Source organism: Enoplosus armatus, chromosome 21, assembly GCF_043641665.1.
Source record: "Enoplosus armatus isolate fEnoArm2 chromosome 21, fEnoArm2.hap1, whole genome shotgun sequence".
NCBI classification, from domain to species: Eukaryota; Metazoa; Chordata; class Actinopteri; order Centrarchiformes; family Enoplosidae; genus Enoplosus; species Enoplosus armatus.
Window position 1 is genome coordinate 1545527 of NC_092200.1, and position 19370 is coordinate 1564896.

Here is a 19370-nt window from a genome sequence, read left to right on the forward strand (position 1 = left end):
GCAACAACATCATCTTAAAAGGATGTAAATGATTTTATGTGGAAGGGCCTTAACGTCTGGACAGTTTAGAGGTTTTTTACATGTAAAACATGAGATCATAAAACATCCCTGTTTCCTCCAGCTGATCTTTTTTTTGTTCCGACATCTGCAGCGTGACGTTATTTTCTACCAAATCGTTCTTCACGGGTGCTTTTAGCCTTCAGTGCATAATGATGCTAATTTTAATGTGTGAAAGTCTGACTGCATGACTTTCACAGCGGCCGTGATATTTCTCAAGAAATGGATTTGTAGGAGAAATAAACTGAGGATTTGTAGCTCTGCTGAGGTCTGAAGGTCCTGAAACACAGAACATGAAACTTTGACTTCAACACAAAGTTTTACGCTCCGTCAACCTCCAGCGTCTAAACGCTGCGTTCGTGTCGTTCCTCAGAGACAGAGTGACGTCTTCCTGCCGGAGGGGACAGACAGAAGGTCACAGTCGGCCTCATCAGGTCTCCTCGCTTCACCGCCGCCTCAGTCAAACGTCAGCGAGTTTGTTTTGAGTGTCGGGACCTCCACAAACCTCCAACCTGTGATGTGGACTGACTTTGTCCTGTTGGCTTAACAGGAGGAATACATTTGATTTTTAGTGTCACAGAGTTTTCAGATTTCCAACTAATATAAAAAAGAGCATTTTTAAAGCAGGACATCAGTTGAAAGGCCCATTAACGTGTCGTCTCACATGTCACTCCATTCAGTTTCTAGATGCCGGCGCAGCCACATGGAGCTCAGCCGATGACGAGGATGAAGTGCGTCCCTTCCCGACAGATACAACAAAGCTAACAAATCAGCCAGCGAAGCCTGATTATGATTTGGACGCGGACGTCGAGACGTATTTACAAGGTTCACTTTGATTTTATGATTCCAACCTCAAAAAAGTTGCGTTGTCTTGCTGCTGCCAGATAAATGTGTTCAACCGAGAGTAAATAGGGCAAAATCAAAGTTTTTCATTGTGGAATTATTTATTCGTTGTGTTTAATAATACTAAAATAAACTGGAAACATTTATTATATTATTATTATAATTCATTTTACGCTGCACATTCGTGGCACAGTCCATCCATATAGACAAATGTTCAAATTCACAGGCTGATAACGGTCTCAGGTTAGTTTCAGTTCTGCAAACAATTCTTTTTTGGCAATTCAGCTTCAGTGGACAAATGTTCCTGGAGAGTCAGTAGAATCACAGACACATACAGTTCCCATGCATGCCGAGTTGGGGTCTGTAATTCTACAACAACACATTTTTCAAGATGTCATAAATGCACCAAGTTAGATTCATGAGAAGCGGACTGTTTCAGAGGCTGTAGATAAGCTACTGCTCTCTCTGGTGTCCCTTTTTAAGAAACAAACCAGACTGCATTAAAAAACAGAGGTAGGCCATAAAAAATGTAGCGTCAGGCCATAAATAGGCAGAGGAATGCCAGAGACATGTAGGGACAGGGTTAGACCGTGCAGCAGATCAGCCAGTAGACCATAAATAGTCAGAGGATCACCAGAAACATACAGATTTCTGCTTCAACAGAAACCACGTGGGCCGAGCTGCACAGAGGGTCTGCAGAGTCCACAGTGACAATGATCCAGTCAATGAACCAGCAGTGCAGGCGGCACGTCCAACAGTAGAACCATAAAATGTACTGAAATGAACTCATTTCAGCGGAGTTACAGAGATCCGTGGATTCACCGTCGAAGGCAAAGTAGATTTGCAGACGTGCTCTGATGCGTGAATTCCCGTCTCTGCCAAAGAACTAGAGAAAGCGATCATATTATCGGTGTCACACTAACCAGTATTATATAACTCTGCTGCGCCGGAGTATTCACAGCTCCACAGCTTCAGTCATGAGATGAATGCTATAAATATGCTCCCTTAAACTGAGCGCTTTGACTTAATGTCTGGTTGACAAATAATTCGCTAACTAAGGTAGCTAACTAGTAGCAATGAGATCAGCTCGGTGAGCTGCTTTGGCTGGCTGGCACGTTAACAATCAGCTCGCCAACCGACGCATCAAGTAGTCACCATGTCACTCTCAGCACCACCTATTTCATGAAGACACCATCAGGACACCGCCACATCCATTCAGTCCAAACAGACTGAAAGTAAATCGTTTTCATGCCATCGATGCGAGGAGGACTGTGATGTCCTCTCTGGGCCCAAAGCGTTCCTATAGTTGTCAATAAAAGACGTTTGATTGAAAGATTGAAACTCGCCGTATAGCATCCAGCTGGACTGCCTCTAATATCTGGACATGCTGCTGAATGAATGATACTAAATCATTTACGTTTTAATTCATATTGTCAGCAGACTTCCTCATTAACAATCCAAGCTCGCCATGTTAGCTAACCTGGTTCTTTGTCGTGGCTCATTACATCTGGACCAATCAGATTAGCCCCTGCTGCTTTTTTTAAATCGGTATCTTTCTCTTCTATCTGACATGAATAAGACATATGCAGGATACAGATAGACATGATAGGGAATTTTACATTATAGCTCTGTTTGATGTTGTAATATTGATTCGGGGTGGGGGGGGTAGCAGAGGGAGTACTGCTCCTCTTTCATTTGTGTTTCCTGATAAAGAAAAAACCTTTCAGTTGTTTATTCTGCAGCAGGATGGAAGAGGAATATGGAGGAAAGAAAGGCAGTAGAAGCTCATGTCTTTTAGAATAAGAACAGAAAACAAGAAGCGTGAAGTCACTAAACATTTCTTGTCAGCAGGAATTCACCAGCAGTTTCCAAACCAGACGAATCTACGACGTTCTCCGCTGCAGCCCAAAATAAGACGGCTTGTTTTCATACTGAAATCTCTCTGAGATGACTGAGCACAGAGCAGAGTTTCCCAAGAGTGTATTTTTATCTTTGTCCCACGACATCACAGTCCTGCACACAGCGGGCGCATTAACTGAGTCTCTCTGGTGTTGTTGAATGGTGTATTCCACTGACCTGACGGACAAACCACTGACAATCCAAGGACAAAGACACACATTCCCAAACTGCACCAATCTGAAGAAGCCGACCAGACGAATGCTGCCGCACAGCACCACAATCAGCCCTCGCCCATATCAAAATCCCATTCATATTCAACCAATCAGCAGCCGGCGTTGAACCAACGTCCTTTAATTTGGGTTACTGGTTGAAAAGAAGAGCAGCAAGCTAGCCACGCAGGAAGATGAAACAGGGATCAACGAGCCTCACGGCAGAGCTGTTTGAATCACTGCAGGTGCTGATGAGGTCTGGAACCAGCAGACTAGACCATGTCTTTATTGCACTCTTAGACTGGGACCCGTCTACGAGGGTTTGAGTGACTGTAAGTGAGTTCTGACATTAAAACGCTGGCTGTGAACTTCAGGTCAGGAAATGCATCTGCTGCGATCCGATTCAGGAGGAAAGATAATCAGTTATGTTCAACATATTGTTCCAGTTAGAGATACTGGTGAACGATATGCACGCAGAATTTGAGTCCAAATGAAGCAAATGATCCTAACGAGCGCCCATAAAACCTGAGGCGCAGCTGGCTCGCTACTACAGAGTTTACCTCATTTATTATTATTCACTCTGCTATTATTTCCCTCTAATATTTAGTCTTTCATTTGGGCTGAAATGTTTTTAGCCTCCTGGAGTTTCTGTCTTTGCTTCGTCTCTTTTTGTCCGTCTCCCTTTCTCACATGATTTATTACCTGTATGTAAATGCAAACACAAACCTTTCATTTATGTACCAAAGAGCCTCAAGTGCTCCGCCGAGACAGTTTCAACACAATCGCTGTTTAATCTGCTGCTTCAAAGGCAGGCTGAAAGGTTTGAGAATGGAGGGATGAAGGAAGGCAGGAGGGAAGAAAAGAAGGAGAGACTTTTGTTCAGGTTACTACAACACCTGAAGCAGTTAAGACAAGCCTGAACCACGACCGCCGAGAGATCTGTGCAGTAATCCGGTAACTCGCAGCAGCGGCAGCAGGATTACCTGTCAGTGAGCACAATGTGGGGTTTTGTTTGTAAAGCTCTACTTTTTTAAACAGATCTGCAGGAAAGCTGAACTGTGCAGTGATTCTGGTAGAAGTCCTTCGTGCAGCAGAACTGCATCTGTCCTGCATTACTGCTGTCTGAGGAGCCAAATTAGCTTCTGGAAACACAAAACCTCTTGTTGTTCTACCCGAGACGTTCTCTGAACCCCCAAGAGCTGAAAGGAGGAGAACATTTCAAACAATGTGATGGATGGAGCAGAAGTGCAGCGTGAGTTCAGCAAACATGCACTACTTGTTGACTTTGGATCTCTGTGTTTATTTGGGATTTCATCGGTTTCCACTTTGGATCTCTGAGAGGTTTAACGTCAGGAGGGAGGGCGACGTCACCGCCTGTGTGATGGAAAATGGATGTCTCTCTGAATCTGTGTGAGACTTCGATTAAATGCTTACTCTAACAACAGCGACTGCACGTTGCCGTATTTCATCAAAAAACAAGTTGAGGAGGAGAAAATGTTTGAAGTGTCAGATTCTGATTCTGAAGACCAGTGGAGTCCAGCTTTAAGCCCGGACTGGACTCCACTGGTCTTCCACGTGTTTCCAGGTGTTGGGGGGTATTGTACATGTGAAAGAAGCGAGCTGACCAGAGATCTGTAGCTGCTGCAGACTGGAGGCTCCAGGCTACATTAGCCGCTACTAGCATAACACACCACAACCTGCCACCCAACTGTAGGTGGTCACGTTGCATTGTGGGTAACGTAGGCACCAGGTTTTTACAAAGAAGAAGAATGTGTGGAACGAATAGTTTATTTACTGTCTATCATGAGTCCGACAGCGTTTATAGGAGTGGGATGATAAATCTGCGCAGGACTGATCTGTTGTGATTTCTGGTCCGATCGATAGGACACCATCGTTCATTAGTGACGCCTCTATGAATAAAGTCTGGTCAGGTTCAGGTAGAAACTACTTGGGAAGGATGGTGGTCACTGCTGAGTGTCTCCCACGTCAAACTTTCTAGTTTGCTCCTGATGTAAACATGCTTAATGATCCTCCACTGATCACTGAATATTATGAGATTATTATGAGAGAGAAAATTACGTCAGAGAAGAATGAGAAAGAAACACAACAAAGAAAAGACTGCTGAGGAAATGAAACAGGAAAAGAGGCTCAAGGAAATAAAGGAGGGAAAATGTCAGGGAAGGAGAGATGAAGTTGAAATCAAGAAAAAGATAAATCCAAAGAGAAGTAAAGTGTTGTTAAAGTGCAGAACGAGGCTTTGAGGACTGGGAGAAAGAGTGTCTTGTTATCAGTGTTTACCCACAGTGCACCAGTAGATGCTGCAGTGGATAAGACAGCAGACCATTAAAAGCTATTGACCTCTGGCCGTTTATCTCCACCCGCCTGCCTGTTTACTGACTGATGAACGGCGGCGGGATTCACAAAACAGTCGATGAGCCGCAGTTTGTCCTCCAGACCACAAATATTCTGAAGAAAGTCTTTAAAGCTGAAGACAGATGAGCAGCCTGTGCAGGACAGCGGCGAGGCTGCCTGGAAACTGCAATTATTTCACATTCCTGCAGACAATTTTCCAAATCATCATCATCAGTTTTTAGATTGATTTCCTTCCCTCAGGCAGCCGCTGGAGTTATTAACTGTCTATAAAAGTCAGCTTGCAGAGATCTGAAACACGCAGCAGATTTTAGAGAGAGAGTCTTCTTTAGATGGCGATGCATTCAAGGACACTTGAGACAAAACAACTCAAGATGTGAATTATCTGCGTAAACACCAAAACAACCTGCGCGGTTCTTCAATAGCTAACAACAAGCAGTTAGAACGTTTAGAGACAAATACATGTGAGCTGCTTATCAATGTCATTTACCTTGTCTTTCCATTTTCTGGCCAAAGAAATGATACGTGTTCAACGTTTCCCTCCAACAACTTGCTTTGCAGAATCTGATGACGTATTGGATAGTTTTGTTTTTGTCGTATAATAGTGAACAGTTGTGAGCCCTTTTCTCTGCACGATGCTCGGATTATGTCAACAGAGACAGAAGGCGGGTGGTCCACAGGAAATATTCTAACAGAAACTCTCTCAACCTCAAAAAGAAAACAGCATCAGAGAATAGTTCCTCCAATAATCCAACAGCAACAACAAGATGGTGTCTGAAGAACTGGGCAGGAAGGGAAAGTCAAACCAACAGGCTTTATGTCAGATCGGATCATCTCAATCCATCAGTTCACCTATCAAAACAATCTGACAAATAAAACTTAACCCAAGATCCCCTTACATGCTTTTTCTTACTAGTTTAGTTCACGTGATGACGACTGAGCAAACTCCATAAAGCCCATAAGATGTGCTTGAAATCAGAGAAAACAGCTAGCAAGTAGCCTCGTTTGGGACTGTTTACTTCACTGCATGGGAGACGCTCCTGGACGGTTCCCATAGAAACGCTCAGGTAAGCGGCTGCGTGATGCTCTTTATCTGGGGGGGGGGGGGGGGTGACCAGACGTACATTTGCCAAACCAACCAGTTAGTCTTCTTCCTCTAAGTCTTCTCTCTTTTGAAAGACAAAAATGTTAAAGACAGTCCTGATAAAGCAGAAATCTCACCTTTGTGTTGCTTGTCGTAGTTTGGTGCACCACAGTGAGGCGAAGAAGAAGTCGAACTACAAAAATGACTTGGACGTCACAAAGGTGAGATTTATGCTTTAAAAGACGTTTTACAGGAGAAAAGACTTCAAGGAAGAGGAACTGGTTGGTTAACTTCCCCACCAGGTCTGTAAACTCTGGTTTTACGTGAGTTACTCTTCACATATCGCTTTGTTATCGTCATGTATCGCCAGGCAGTGCATGGGATAATGGATCACAGCTGTGATGGTTGTCTGACTCACCAGTCTCTGCAGGATCCTCTTGCTCTTGTCGTCGGTGCAGTAGTCGGACAGGATGCTCCTGTGGACCAGAACCAGCCCGTTGAGAAACAGCCAGGAGCCGAACCAGAGCAGAGCGAACACCAGGGTCCCCCGCCGGGACCAGAGCTTGAGGCCCAGCCACCGGAGCAGGCACAGCCCGCCGCCGCGACCCCCTCCACCCGACACCAGTCCTCCAGGGAGCATGGTGGTGGTCGCTGTGTGCGCAGAAGCCTCCTCTGCCAAAAAGTGTCCGAGGTCTTCTGAATAGTCGCAGTGGTCTCACTAAAAACAGACGCTGTGGGGCTGCGGACTCTGAAGCATTTGGTGCAATAAAAGTTTGGACAAAAAAAACATTTGTAGCTTCAAGAAAAGTTATTTGTAGTTTGTCGATGTTAAATAATCTCTTAAAAAATAGACAGGAAGGAGAATAAATACTTATGAGCTCATATTAATTGCTTCTAAAACGTGAATATTCTCGAGTGTCATGTTTGATTAAAACATAGACGAGTAATTTTGTGTTAAAAAAAAAAAATGAATCGAATCATCAGCATATCTTGCAACACCAGGTAGGAACCCGACGTCGGGCAGTTGTGCCTTCATATCTCCCATGATGCTCAGCACTCAGTTAAAGTGGAAATTAGGAATCACTGCTGTAATCCAGGATCCAAAACATTCTGTTCAATCATGAAAAATATCCGTCGTCATGGAGGCCTCTCGCTCTGTTTCTGCTGGACCTCTCTGGTCTCGATGGAAACTGACAATAAATCCGCTGAAAAACAAAAACAGCAGAAGAAGAGAGCAGTCCGTAATCATCCAATCAGGGCAACACGTTCCAATCCGAGTCGCCTGGCCCGGCCTCCAGCTTGGCTCGGCAGCGTCTCCGCGAGAAATATTTGGAAATTTAGTTTGTTCATGTTGAGATTTTGTCTTTTCATATCCGACTGCTTGATTTATTTTCCTCACAGAGAGTCAACAAGTGTTGAGCAACAGGAAATAACTCAGAAGCAGCCGAGTCGCCGTCGCACTGTGATGTGGGTGTCTGGACACACACACACACACACTCAAATACACAACCAGCTGCACACACACACAGACACACACTCGCAGCAGACTCTGGACTTCCCGGCGATGTTGTCCTCACGTCACCTCCTCGTGGCGTCTGTAGTTTCTGTGGTCGTCACGCCGTCGAGCTGGAGATCCAAAACCTAAAATATCCTTCAGGGAGCTCTGTGATGCTGGAAAGAGTTCCTTAATGAGCCTAAAAAGAAAAATAGATGCAGAAAAGTTTCCTTGATGTCATAAAATAGAAAAATACTTCAGAAGAAGAGTTTTTTTTTACTCCTTGATGTTTGACAAAGAGATCTGTGACGAGAGAAAAAGTCAGAGCTTCAGATCTTTACTCAGATGGACTTTTCAGCCTTTTGCTCTAAAATAAAAAACAATCAAAAACTCTCTCATTAATCATTGATTAATCAATGATTTTACACCAAAGAAGAACAGCAATTAACATTCAGAGAAACTGATCAAAGTTTCCTTTCATGAACATTCAAACTCTGAAATACATTTTTAACATCAACTCAAGCTTTGAGAGTTTGAGATCATAGTGATTTTTATAACTGCGGGACACTGATAGTTCATCAACTCTTCTTCCTCTTCCTCTCTCGGACAGCTTATCTGCACAAAGGCTTTGTCTTTTTTAGTGTGAAAGGCAACCAAACTAATAAAACTTTCTTTTCCCAAAGTTCATGAAGGGTTCAGGAGAGGAGAGCAGCTCTGAAAGCTGATTTCTCCTCTGAAGCTAATTATCTCTTCCATCTGCGGGTCAGTGGAGGGTTTCTCAAAGTGGGATTTAAGCTTGTAGACTTTAAGAGAGAGCTTGTCAGTCACTCGTCTGGTTTGATCTGTTTACTGTTCTGAATGTCTGAAGAAAAAACACCTTCATTCTCAGACAGGCGGCTGTGGAAGTCACTCTCAGGCCGGAGTTTCTTTCAGTCTCTGTTTTCTGTCCTGCTATAAAGACTTTCGCTGACACATCCAAAAAGCTCTGCTATCCAATTATTTAGCCTTTATTACAGTTTCCTGATGTGGTTGTGGCTTCTTTCACTGAAGCATCCAAACCATGAACTGGGAAAAAAACTCAACTACCGCACTGGAAAACACAAAGAGACTTGCCAGAGATCCAGATGACGAACTCCAACTCTTCAAATCAAGGAAAGAAAACCAGGAGATGGGCCGCCGCCTGCGTCTTAAAATATTAGAGTTTGTTTCTTGTTGATGGGTGGTGGAGAGGCGACAGCTGCTGCAGCTGCTCCCGCGCTCCCAGGAGATGAAACCACATATTAGCTACTATTCATATGATCTCATAGGTTTGATCCATGCAGCATGTGCAGTCGCAGCCGCGTCTCCTGGAAATTACTTTTAAATATTACTAGATTGTTTTCCAATTAAGCTGTGGACACAAACGTAACCGCTGGCTGGATTATTCTCGTAGGCAACATTTCTGTGACTAAATGAAACCCTCCATTTCAGGGAGGAGGTCGGGTGGATGGTGTCCTACAAACCGCAGGACTGCGACACCAGAGACCGGGGTCTGCATCCAGGGTCCCGTCTCTTTGGTTCGGGTTAGTGGAAGATTGTGGTTTCGGTTCGTCGTTAATAAACACGTCGTGCTTCAAGTGCAGACTATTAAACTAGACCAGGATCTGTGACTTTAACCAAGAGCTGTCACTACATGCAGATGTTGTACTGAGAGACTGGATATTTATTTATTAATGAAATGTGTTGCCAGTCAACTGATTAAATAGATAACACAGACGGCACGACATGTCCTTTAAACTTTAAACTGGTTGGATGTGGAGACGTTAGTCACGTGTCCAATGTCCAATGTTGGACAGTTCTGCAATTCAACAAACTCAAGCTGCAGACAGTCCAGCGTTGGTGCAATGTGTCTCTCGGATCCTAAAATCAAAACTTCTTTTGTTAGTCAGCCATGATTTTTAAAAATGAGTGTAATAATTAGCCGTCGGCTGCTTTTCATCAGCTCACTGAGCAAAAACCCTAATTATGCTTCAACTGCAGATGATTCTAAACTCTCAAATTACTTCTGCAGAAAATCAAACAGTGGCTGCCGTCGGTCGCTCAGATGCAACAGGTGCCAAATCCCAAATCTCCAAAGAGCCCTCCACATCTCCTCCCCCTGAGGAAACCACCAGGCACTTTGTTTCACTCACCTCCTGAAGCCGGTCGGTGCAGCTTCTCTGAGGAGGAACGCAACAGGAGCCAAATCCTGCAATCGCCTCTTCAGCGTCACCTTTTACATTTACAGCAGACAGTCGAAGTCTTTGAGTTGCTGTTTGAGCCGCCGTGCATCTCTGAAGCGTAAAGGGGGGCCGCGAGAGTCGGGTGCGTGACCGCAGGACAGTTACAGTCGACTCCTCGCAGTCTTGGAAGATGACTCAGGAGTTCTCAGTAGAAGTCTCATGGAGCGTTGAAGAGACCAAGATCCAAAGGGTTAAACTAATATTCTAGTTTTATAATCTGGTCTTCCAGTCCGTCAGTGGTCTGTTAAAGTCCTGCTTCTGAAGCAGCAAGAAACATCAGAGCCGTCAAATATAACTTTATTGAAACTATTTTCACTCAATGTGAAAAGATTTGTCCTCCTACCACCTTCAGGTTCTTCAAGGTTCCCGTCACATTTACAAGCTACTTGAAGTCGTAATAAATGTAAAAAAAAAAAAATTCAAGAAATTCAGAAATGTGTGCAATAAAATCCCAACTGTGCAAATAAAATCGTAAATGACTGAAGTAACTTTTAGCAGCAGCTCATGAAATAATCCAAAATATTTTTGGCAGCTTGTCTGCATACAGATGAGTAAACTTCATTTCTTTCTTTGTGAAGAAGAAATCACAAAACAGTTTGTCGTCCTGCTGCTTGTGCGTCCTTTAGTTTTTTAATTTTCCTTGAAAACAACTTGAGGTGATGATTAAAACTCCAGAACCAGTTCCTGAAATAAACTGAAGGATAGTCAGCAGGTGTCCAGGTCCTCGGCCAAGTCCAGATAACTTCTCTTTCTGTTCAGAAAATGATGATGATGGTGATCAGGTGCTCCGCAACCGGGACGAACTACTTCAAGACTCGTAACTACTGGAATAGTTTAAAAGCTTGTTGGCAGGTTGTCCGCAAAGTCCAGATGATCAAACATCAGTAATCCGGCTGCTTGAGGGTCCTTTAGTTCCTTTAAAATGTTGATCAAAACCTCCAAAACCGGGAACATCTCAGACATTTAACTCTATGAAATCTACTTAAATTAGAGAGAGATAGTCCAGATAACTAAACTGTCCCTTTGTGACAAACTGTCTGCAGGCCCAGTTTTTGTCCTCAAAACCTCCACAAATCCTGCGTTGACAGCAGCTGGAGGAGCAGGTCTCAGTCCATAATGATGCTCTGGGAGATAAACTGGGAGACTTTTCCACCAGGAGACGGTCCGTCTGTGACACCCTGTCCTGTAAACCCTGATTCAGGACTGTCAGGCAGCCTCGGCGGCTCCAGCAGACGTCTGGTGTTTCAGCGGCTCTGGTTTCTCCTCACGCTGCTGCTGCTGCTGCTGCTGCCGCCTCGCTCTCTCTCCGTCTAACACTGCCTGGCTGAAACAGAGTGTGTGTGTGTGTGTGTGAAGTGTGTAAGAGGGTGTGTGTGTGTGTGTGTGTGTGGGAGAAAGAGTGTGTGTCGTGCTCAGGCGTGTTAGTTCAGCCCCATTCCTCTTCCTTCAGTCTGCTGCACTCCCGGCTTTTTCTTTCTCTTTCCTCTCCTTCTGACTCTGTGTGTGTGTGTGTGTGTGTGTGTGTGTGTGTGTGTGTGTGTGTGTGTGTGTGTGAGTGTGTGTGTGTGTGTGTGTGTGTGAGAGTCTGTTTGTGTGTGTGTGTGTGTGTGTGTGTGTGTGTGTGTGTGTGTGTGAGTGAGTGTGTGTGTGAGTGAGTGTGTGTGTGAGTGTGTGTGTGAGTGTGTGTGTGTGTGTGTGTGTGTGTGTGTGTGTGTGTGTGAGAGTCTGTTTGTGTGTGTGTGTGTGTGTGTGTGTGTGTGTGTGTGTGTGTGTGTGTGTGTGTGTGAGTGAGTGTGTGTGTGAGTGTGTGTGTGAGTGTGTGTGTGTGTGTGTGTCTTCAGGGAGAACGGAGGCACCTCCTCCGGCGTCCCTCCTCTCTAACTGGAGAGACTCCCCCCCTCTTTCCTCCCCTTCACCCTCTCCTCACCCCTCTCTTATATTTTCATGCTACTGTACCCCCCCCCCCCCCCTTTACCCTGTTACCACGGCAGCAAATCTCTGCTCAGGTTCAGTCCCCACATGCAGCCTCACAGAGCCTCGCCAAATTAAAAGCTCTCACCCCATTTATCTCACTTTTCCCTTCTTTCTTCTCTCCTTGCTTCCTCCCCCTCTCTCCCCCTTTCTCCCCCAGCCCTGTGCCATACGTGGCAAGCGCTCCAATAACAACAGCCCAGAGGCCCAGGGCATGTTGGTAATTGCCCTATTTGTAAAAATACCAATAAAGTTCTGCAAACATAAAGAAAGGGCAGTCGAGTTTGATGTTTTCAGGTGTGAAAAATGTTTGAGGAGGTTATTTTTTAAAATGCACTGGTGTGTGTGTGTGTTGTAGGATAGTTGTTTGTTTAATATTTCTGTTTCCTTTAACCAACACCATTTCCCATAAGCCAACAGGCCATCGCAGGTTAAACATCACGGCTCAACAGAGGAGGCGACCGAGTGTCCGTGGTCAGTTCTGTCTGTAATAACAGCCGGACGGAGAGGACGAGCAGTGTGACAGACAGCCGGGATTATCTGGAAAACTGGGAGACCGACTTCAGAGGAGAGCGTTGGCGTTAACGGTGACGTCGCTCGCGATCCTACAGAGTGGAAGAGGACTAACCTGGACTGGAGTCAGGACTTCATCTCTCTACAAAGATGTTCATGCAGATGTGTTAGTAAACTGTTTTCCACCTCCAGCAACTACAGATCACCTTGGTCCCCCATGTGGAGTCCTGTTTGAGTCTCCTGATGGATGAAGTCCAGTATTCTCCCTCTGTTAGCTCTGGTTCTGGTCTCCTCCACCTCCTGAGGGAAACATCTGGCTCTGTAGCTGCTAAATGCTGCACTGAGTTCAGCAGCTGGTCTCTGACTGAGTCTGTAATCTCTCTTGTCTCCTTCTAGTTGCCCTCGCTGCCTTCTGCAGTGCAGAGAAGATTGCAAACATTAATCCAAGAGACAGAGAGGGTGACGGAGAGGCTCTGTGGCCTGACGGGTAAAGATGGCAAGAACACATCCAGAGACTCGCAGACCGGAGTTTCCATCAAAAGGTTTCTATTCTCAGCAGCAGTAAAGAAAAAACAATGATAAAAAAAGATGTTTAAAGGTGTAACCAGCAAGTGTTTGGTGATCTTGATATTTGAGCACGCCTGAAATGCTGCACCACAGTCTGGAGTGTGTTGGTGTCTCTGAGTCTTCATAGTGTCACTCTCAGCTCCTGGTCTACCTGTCCTGGTTCACTCTCAGCTCCTGGTGTACCTGTCCTGGTTCACTCTCAGCTCCTGGTCTACCTGTCCTGGTTCTCTCTCAGCTCCTGGTCTACCTGTCCTGGTTCTCTCTCAGCTCCTGGTCTACCTGTTCTGGTTCACTCTCAGCTCCTGGTCTATCTGTTCTGGTTCACTCTCAGCTCCTGGTCTATCTGTCCTGGTTCACTCTCAGCTCCTGGTCTATCTGTTCTGGTTCACTCTCAGCTCCTGGTCTACCTCTCCTGGTTCTCTCTCAGCTCCTGGTCTATCTGTTCTGGTTCTCTCTCAGCTCCTGGTCTATCTGTTCTGGTTCACTCTCAGCTCCTGGTCTACCTGTCCTGGTTCACTCTCAGCTCCTGGTCTACCTCTCCTGGTTCTCTCTCAGCTCCTGGTCTATCTGTTCTGGTTCTCTCTCAGCTCCTGGTCTATCTGTTCTGGTTCACTCTCAGCTCCTGGTCTACCTGTCCTGGTTCACTCTCAGCTCCTGGTCTACCTGTCCTGGTTCTCTCTCAGCTCCTGGTCTACCTGTCCTAGTTCTCTCTCAGCTCCTGGTCTACCTGTCCTGGTTCTCTCTCAGCTCCTGGTCTATCTGTTCTGGTTCACTCTCAGCTCCTGGTCTACCTGTCCTAGTTCTCTCTCAGCTCCTGGTCTACCTGTCCTGGTTCTCTCTCAGATGTTTCCCTCAGGAGGTGGAGGAGACCAGAACCAGAGCTAACAGAGAGAGAAGACTGGACTTCATCCATCAGGAGACTCAAACAGGACTCCACATGGAGGACCATGTTGCTCTGTAGCTGCTGGAGGTGGATTTGATCCACACATCAACTCACAGGTGACGATCTGATCTGTGAAAATAAGACCAAAGTTGGAAGAAACCAAAATGAAAGTTGATGTTACTCTTTACTGGTCGACACTTTGTTGGTGCTTTAGATTGAAAATCATTTGGTACTTTTTATGCAGACTGAACATGAACAGAACTGTGTTGGGGAGAGACCACCCCAGGACCAGCACCACCCCAGGACCAGCAGGCCTCTCTGAATATTCACATACTCGGAGCTGAGCGCTTTTTGTCCCTGTAATTGCCAATTAAACCATCTGGGTTTTGGCAGTCGATCAGAAAGCAGTTCTCTCGTTAACATCATCCGCTCATCCGAGCCGCCGTGTTACAGCCGGCCACTTATCACAGCCTCCTCGTTAGCCGCAGCCAATTATCGGAGGTCGCTCGTTTGGGGCAGCTACTTATCTCACAGGTACATTCATTGACTAAAACACATACTCAGAAGTTGCTGGCTCAGAGATTTTTCCTGAAGTTCAGTTTGAGGTTCATGCTGCTTAAAATCAGGAGGGACGTGGAATTATTCATTGGAATACATGCATGCGTTTGCATTGGAGGAATTAGATCAGACACACACACACACACGTTTACTTAGGTCTCTTTTGGGGACATTTCCTGGAGACTTACTGTAACCTTAACCACTGAGCCAAAAGGATCAGCCTTTTCCCAATTTGAGACACAGCTTTTGTCCCCAATTGGACAAGCCGTCCCCAATGAACTGGTCTTTAGTCTGAAATGTGTCCTCGGAGGTAGCCTAAGTCAGAAACACACACACACACACAGCCCTTGAAACGCTGGACGCTTCGGTGCATGAAGACAAAGTGTTCTTATGTGGAGTTCATCGGTAGTGAAACGTTTGTCTGCTCAGGCTGTTAAATTCACTGGAGACACAGAGTTGTGTTGCAGCGCCTCCTGGTGGCAGCTCATGACAACTACAGGGAACTATGACACCACAAGAGGAGGTGAGGAAGAAGAGGGGGAGAGAGAGTTAAAGAAGGTGATGGAGGGAATACAAACCAGGTGGAAATATTCTGATTGGGATCCTACAATTCCCATAATGCAACCGAATAGCGTCTTTCATTGGAGCCACACCTCCAGTTTGTAACGCAGGCTTTCTGTTATAAATTCTATAAATATGTATTTTGTAAAAAAAAACTAAAATCCCCCTTAAAAACATGAAAACCTTATCTCATCAATGTATTCATTTATTATAATATATATATATATAGATATATATATATATCTATATATATATATACTTGTATTTGCAGTTCCTAGTCGTGACCACTAGAGGTCACCATGAGCCCAAGTTCTTCACCTGGAGCAACAATGAGTTCTGAGTCAATGGAGATTTATTGACATTGTGATTTATTGACAAAGAAAAGGTGTTAATATGTGTGAAAGTGGAACTTTATTCTACCACCCAGTTCTTACATTAATGAGGAGAAACGCTCGTCCTAAAGTAAAGCAGAAAATCGAGTTGAGTCTCTGCATCTACAGCCACAAAGAACAGAGACATTTAAAGCCACTGACTTCCTTAACGAGGAACTTTCTCTAAGTACTGTGAACACCTACGAAGTACGAACTGTCTGTGGGTTTCTAAACTGTCTAAATTCTAAATCTTTTCAGCAGCTGCAGGAGGAGCAGACATGTTTGTAGCTCAACTAATATGCATCTTTGACTTTGATTTAAAACCACTTCATAATCTTGGTGAGTCTGATGCCACTGCAGACCAACAGGTTTCCATCTCCATCACCAGAATGAGAAAACATTGATATTTACAGTAAAAGCATCACTACAAATATAAAGAAAGCACTGCAGTGAATCCTCGATCCTGGTTGTTGAAATTTAACTTCCTATCTGTGCAAGACATCATAGATAAAAAGCCTTATTTTATTTTAGACTTGGTGTAAAAGCATCTGTAGCTTTTTAAAATATTCAACCATAGTGGCAATCTTTTTTTTCTTAAACCTAATTTACTAATTTATTTGACGAAACTCAATCACACTGTAGTAGCCATGTGGAGAATAATTAGTTTAAAAATGTTGTGTTCAAAAACATCAATGAGCCTGATGCAGCGTTTTGCAGAATCATCCAGAATTAACCTTCAGTCTGGCGAGTCGGTGGGGCTGAAGTTTGGAGTCATTTGCTCATAAAAGCATGAAATGTATTTCAAACTGAGTTTAAATTTTAGACATATTACACATAACCAGTGATCCCGAGTTATTGTCAATTCACACATCGTCAAAAACCTTTCAGAAACCAGGAAACATTAATGTTGCAGCATTGTTTGTTTTTTCTAGACGATGACCCGCCTCTGCCTTTAATTGATTGGGCTTATGTTGTCTTCCTGTTCTCTGATTGGCTCGTCAAGCTCCCGCTCTGCATTCCAGCTCCTGTGGGAGGAACCACAGTAAAACTCAGTTACGTTTAATTTGTCCTGTAAAATAAATTAAAGCACCACACACTGGTATCCATGACATCATATGTAGATACACAAAATGAACAAGTGTATCATTGTGTGCTGTAGCATTAAGATTTCGCTTGATTAAAACAGGCCCAGACCAAACTCATACTAAAGAAATAACACTTTCTGCCATATAGTGTAACTACTGGCTGTGTGTAATTCATGGTGCCCAGTGGATGATTCCTAATAATTCATGATTCCTCTTACATACAGAAAATATCAAAATCTAATGTTGGGATGTAGTTTTCTTTTCCCGTTCTTTCTCTCCAGAGGACGCACCCTTCAGATTTTAAAGACAGCAGTAACCTTTCCTCTAGCGCCACCTGCAGGACATATTTTATACTTTTAGCTCCACTACAGGAAAATAAATCAATCTCATCATGTTGGTTCATATTGCGGTTGCAGCCTCTTGAGGATGCTGGCAGCATTTTAGACTCAGTATTGTAAAATACTTTTAATCTGCTGCTAAAGTTTCAGCTAATCACCTAAAATGTTTATTATTGCAAATAATCAGTCCAACATGGTCCAGAAAGGTTTTCTTACTCTGCTTCAGGAAAGAAAACGTGACTCAGACAGGCGAGAATTATTTCTGTCTCAGCTGACAACAGCTGGACATATCACACACACACACACACACAGTTTGTACAGCGGCCATCACTGAGGTAATACATTCCTTTGCCCCCACCCTAACCTAAGTCTTAGCTTAACCCCATAAGAGCCCTTTGAGGAAGTGAGGACCAGAGAAAATGTCCGGTAAATGAACCACAGCAACAACACCGATGCCTTAAAGTAAACAGCCGACGAGTGCGACTGTGGATCGATCATTGCACCACACGAGTCTGCTGAATACCTCGAGATACAAAGAGCCAGCGGCGGAGAATAGATCCACAGACATCAGCTCAGGCCGACAGACATGAGCCAAGCGTTTTTGTCTTTGACAGTGACGGTTGCTGCAGCTCTCCACATAATCCACAACACAAACAGAACTGCTGGGAAATCAACTCTCACACACAACGCTGGACGAGGGAGATTAACAAGCTGTTGACGGGATGGTTCTCTCTCTCCTGTCTGATGTGGTGTTGTGTCAGCACAGTGAAGTGACTTCAGGTCCTTGTGTGGTGAAACAATACTTTTTTTACAATGAGTCAATAAGTCCTTTACTGTTTTCATTCAGGAACTATCTGATCAAATTATAATAACATAATCCTGACCAGACAATTCCAACTCCCACTCACAGTTTCAATAACATTTCAAAAAGTATTGAGATTTGATGCTCAGCAATAATCCAAAGTAAACAGGAAGTGGTTCAGCATCGGAAATGAGTATATTTCATATGAAGAGAAGTGAGCAGGCTGTGTCAAGAACAAAACAACAAGAACAAAACCGGGATCAATTTTAAAATGTGATATTTTGAAACGCTTTGAGCCTGAAATAATACAACAGAGAAAGTATTTGAATGGCTAGATATCACTATGAGTATGTGAGGAACTACGATTAAAACTTATTTTACCCAAAACAATTTCACCATGACTCCGTCTGACCTGAATTGTAAGATTTGGAAGTTAATATTCACGATGGATTCGATCATATATCACTTTCAGTCTAGATACAGAGGTGCTAAATGAAGAACGTCCAACACATTTTGACCAGATGATGGCGCTAGACGAAAAGTCAAGAGGATCATCAAAGTTATTACAATTCATCCTCTTGGGACCATGAATGTCTGAACCATATTTCATGAGAATCTATTTAATATTTGTTGAGGTATTTCAGTCTGGACCAAAGTGGACGGACATTTCCGTCCCTAAAGAAATGTCGGTCCATCAGACGGCTAAAAACCAGGATAATTAAAAATAATAAAACAAAAGGAGGTGCCTGAGCAAAGTGTCCAGCGATTCATGTGTCACATAAACACACAGCAGGGACGGATCCAGTAGTACATAACATACATAAACACACAGACACAGTAGACGTATAACACTGTAAGGCCTTGAAAGACGCTTTTATTTCACCCTCTCTTCAGCCACTCGAAACGTGCTCACATGTACAAAAATCACAGTTTGAAAGCAACAAACGCAGTACAAAAAGGGTTAATCTGTCTGCGAGTCTGTTTGTATAGAAAAGACATCTTTTGGACATCATCTTTCCACTTTAAAGTTTTGCCATCTTGCGTGTGTCATTTATGACACCTACTGCACATATTCACTGCATTAAATGAAACTATTAGCTAAAGTTATTCTACCAAACATTTTGTGTATTGGTTAACACATTGTATTCTTGGCATTCCTAAAACTCTTATGATCAAGAAGGTGCTTAACAAACAAACAACAACAAAATGGGTCGTTTGTCACTGCTGTCCAAAATTACAAATGAGCGTTTTGTGATCTGACGCCTCTAAAGCGACGTGGTTAAAGTCAGAGAAAGATAGCGGCGAAGGAAGCCAACGTTGACTGATGTTCACACCAGAGTTTCTTTTCAAAATTAGATTCCCTTATTTCAGAAACATGCATCTCCTCAAACACAAGTGAACGGTTTGATATTATTGTGTATTGTTGAAGTAATTTAGCAATTTTGCCAAATAGAGGAAAGAAAAGCTTTAGAGGAACACACTGAGCACATTTCTTTTCATTAG

The 19370-nt window shown here is 43.9% G+C and overlaps 1 protein-coding gene across 1 annotated transcript in view; it reads right to left on the reverse strand.

The window, feature by feature from the left end:
• Positions 1–7102, reverse strand: part of dipk1c (divergent protein kinase domain 1C) — a 35629-nt gene extending 28527 nt beyond the window's left edge. The window contains exon 1 of the mRNA XM_070928453.1: positions 6881–7102. Coding sequence (XP_070784554.1) covers positions 6881–7102 — 222 coding nt within the window. The remainder of the gene's footprint in view (positions 1–6880) is intronic.
• Between the last annotated feature and the right edge of the window lie 12268 nt (positions 7103–19370).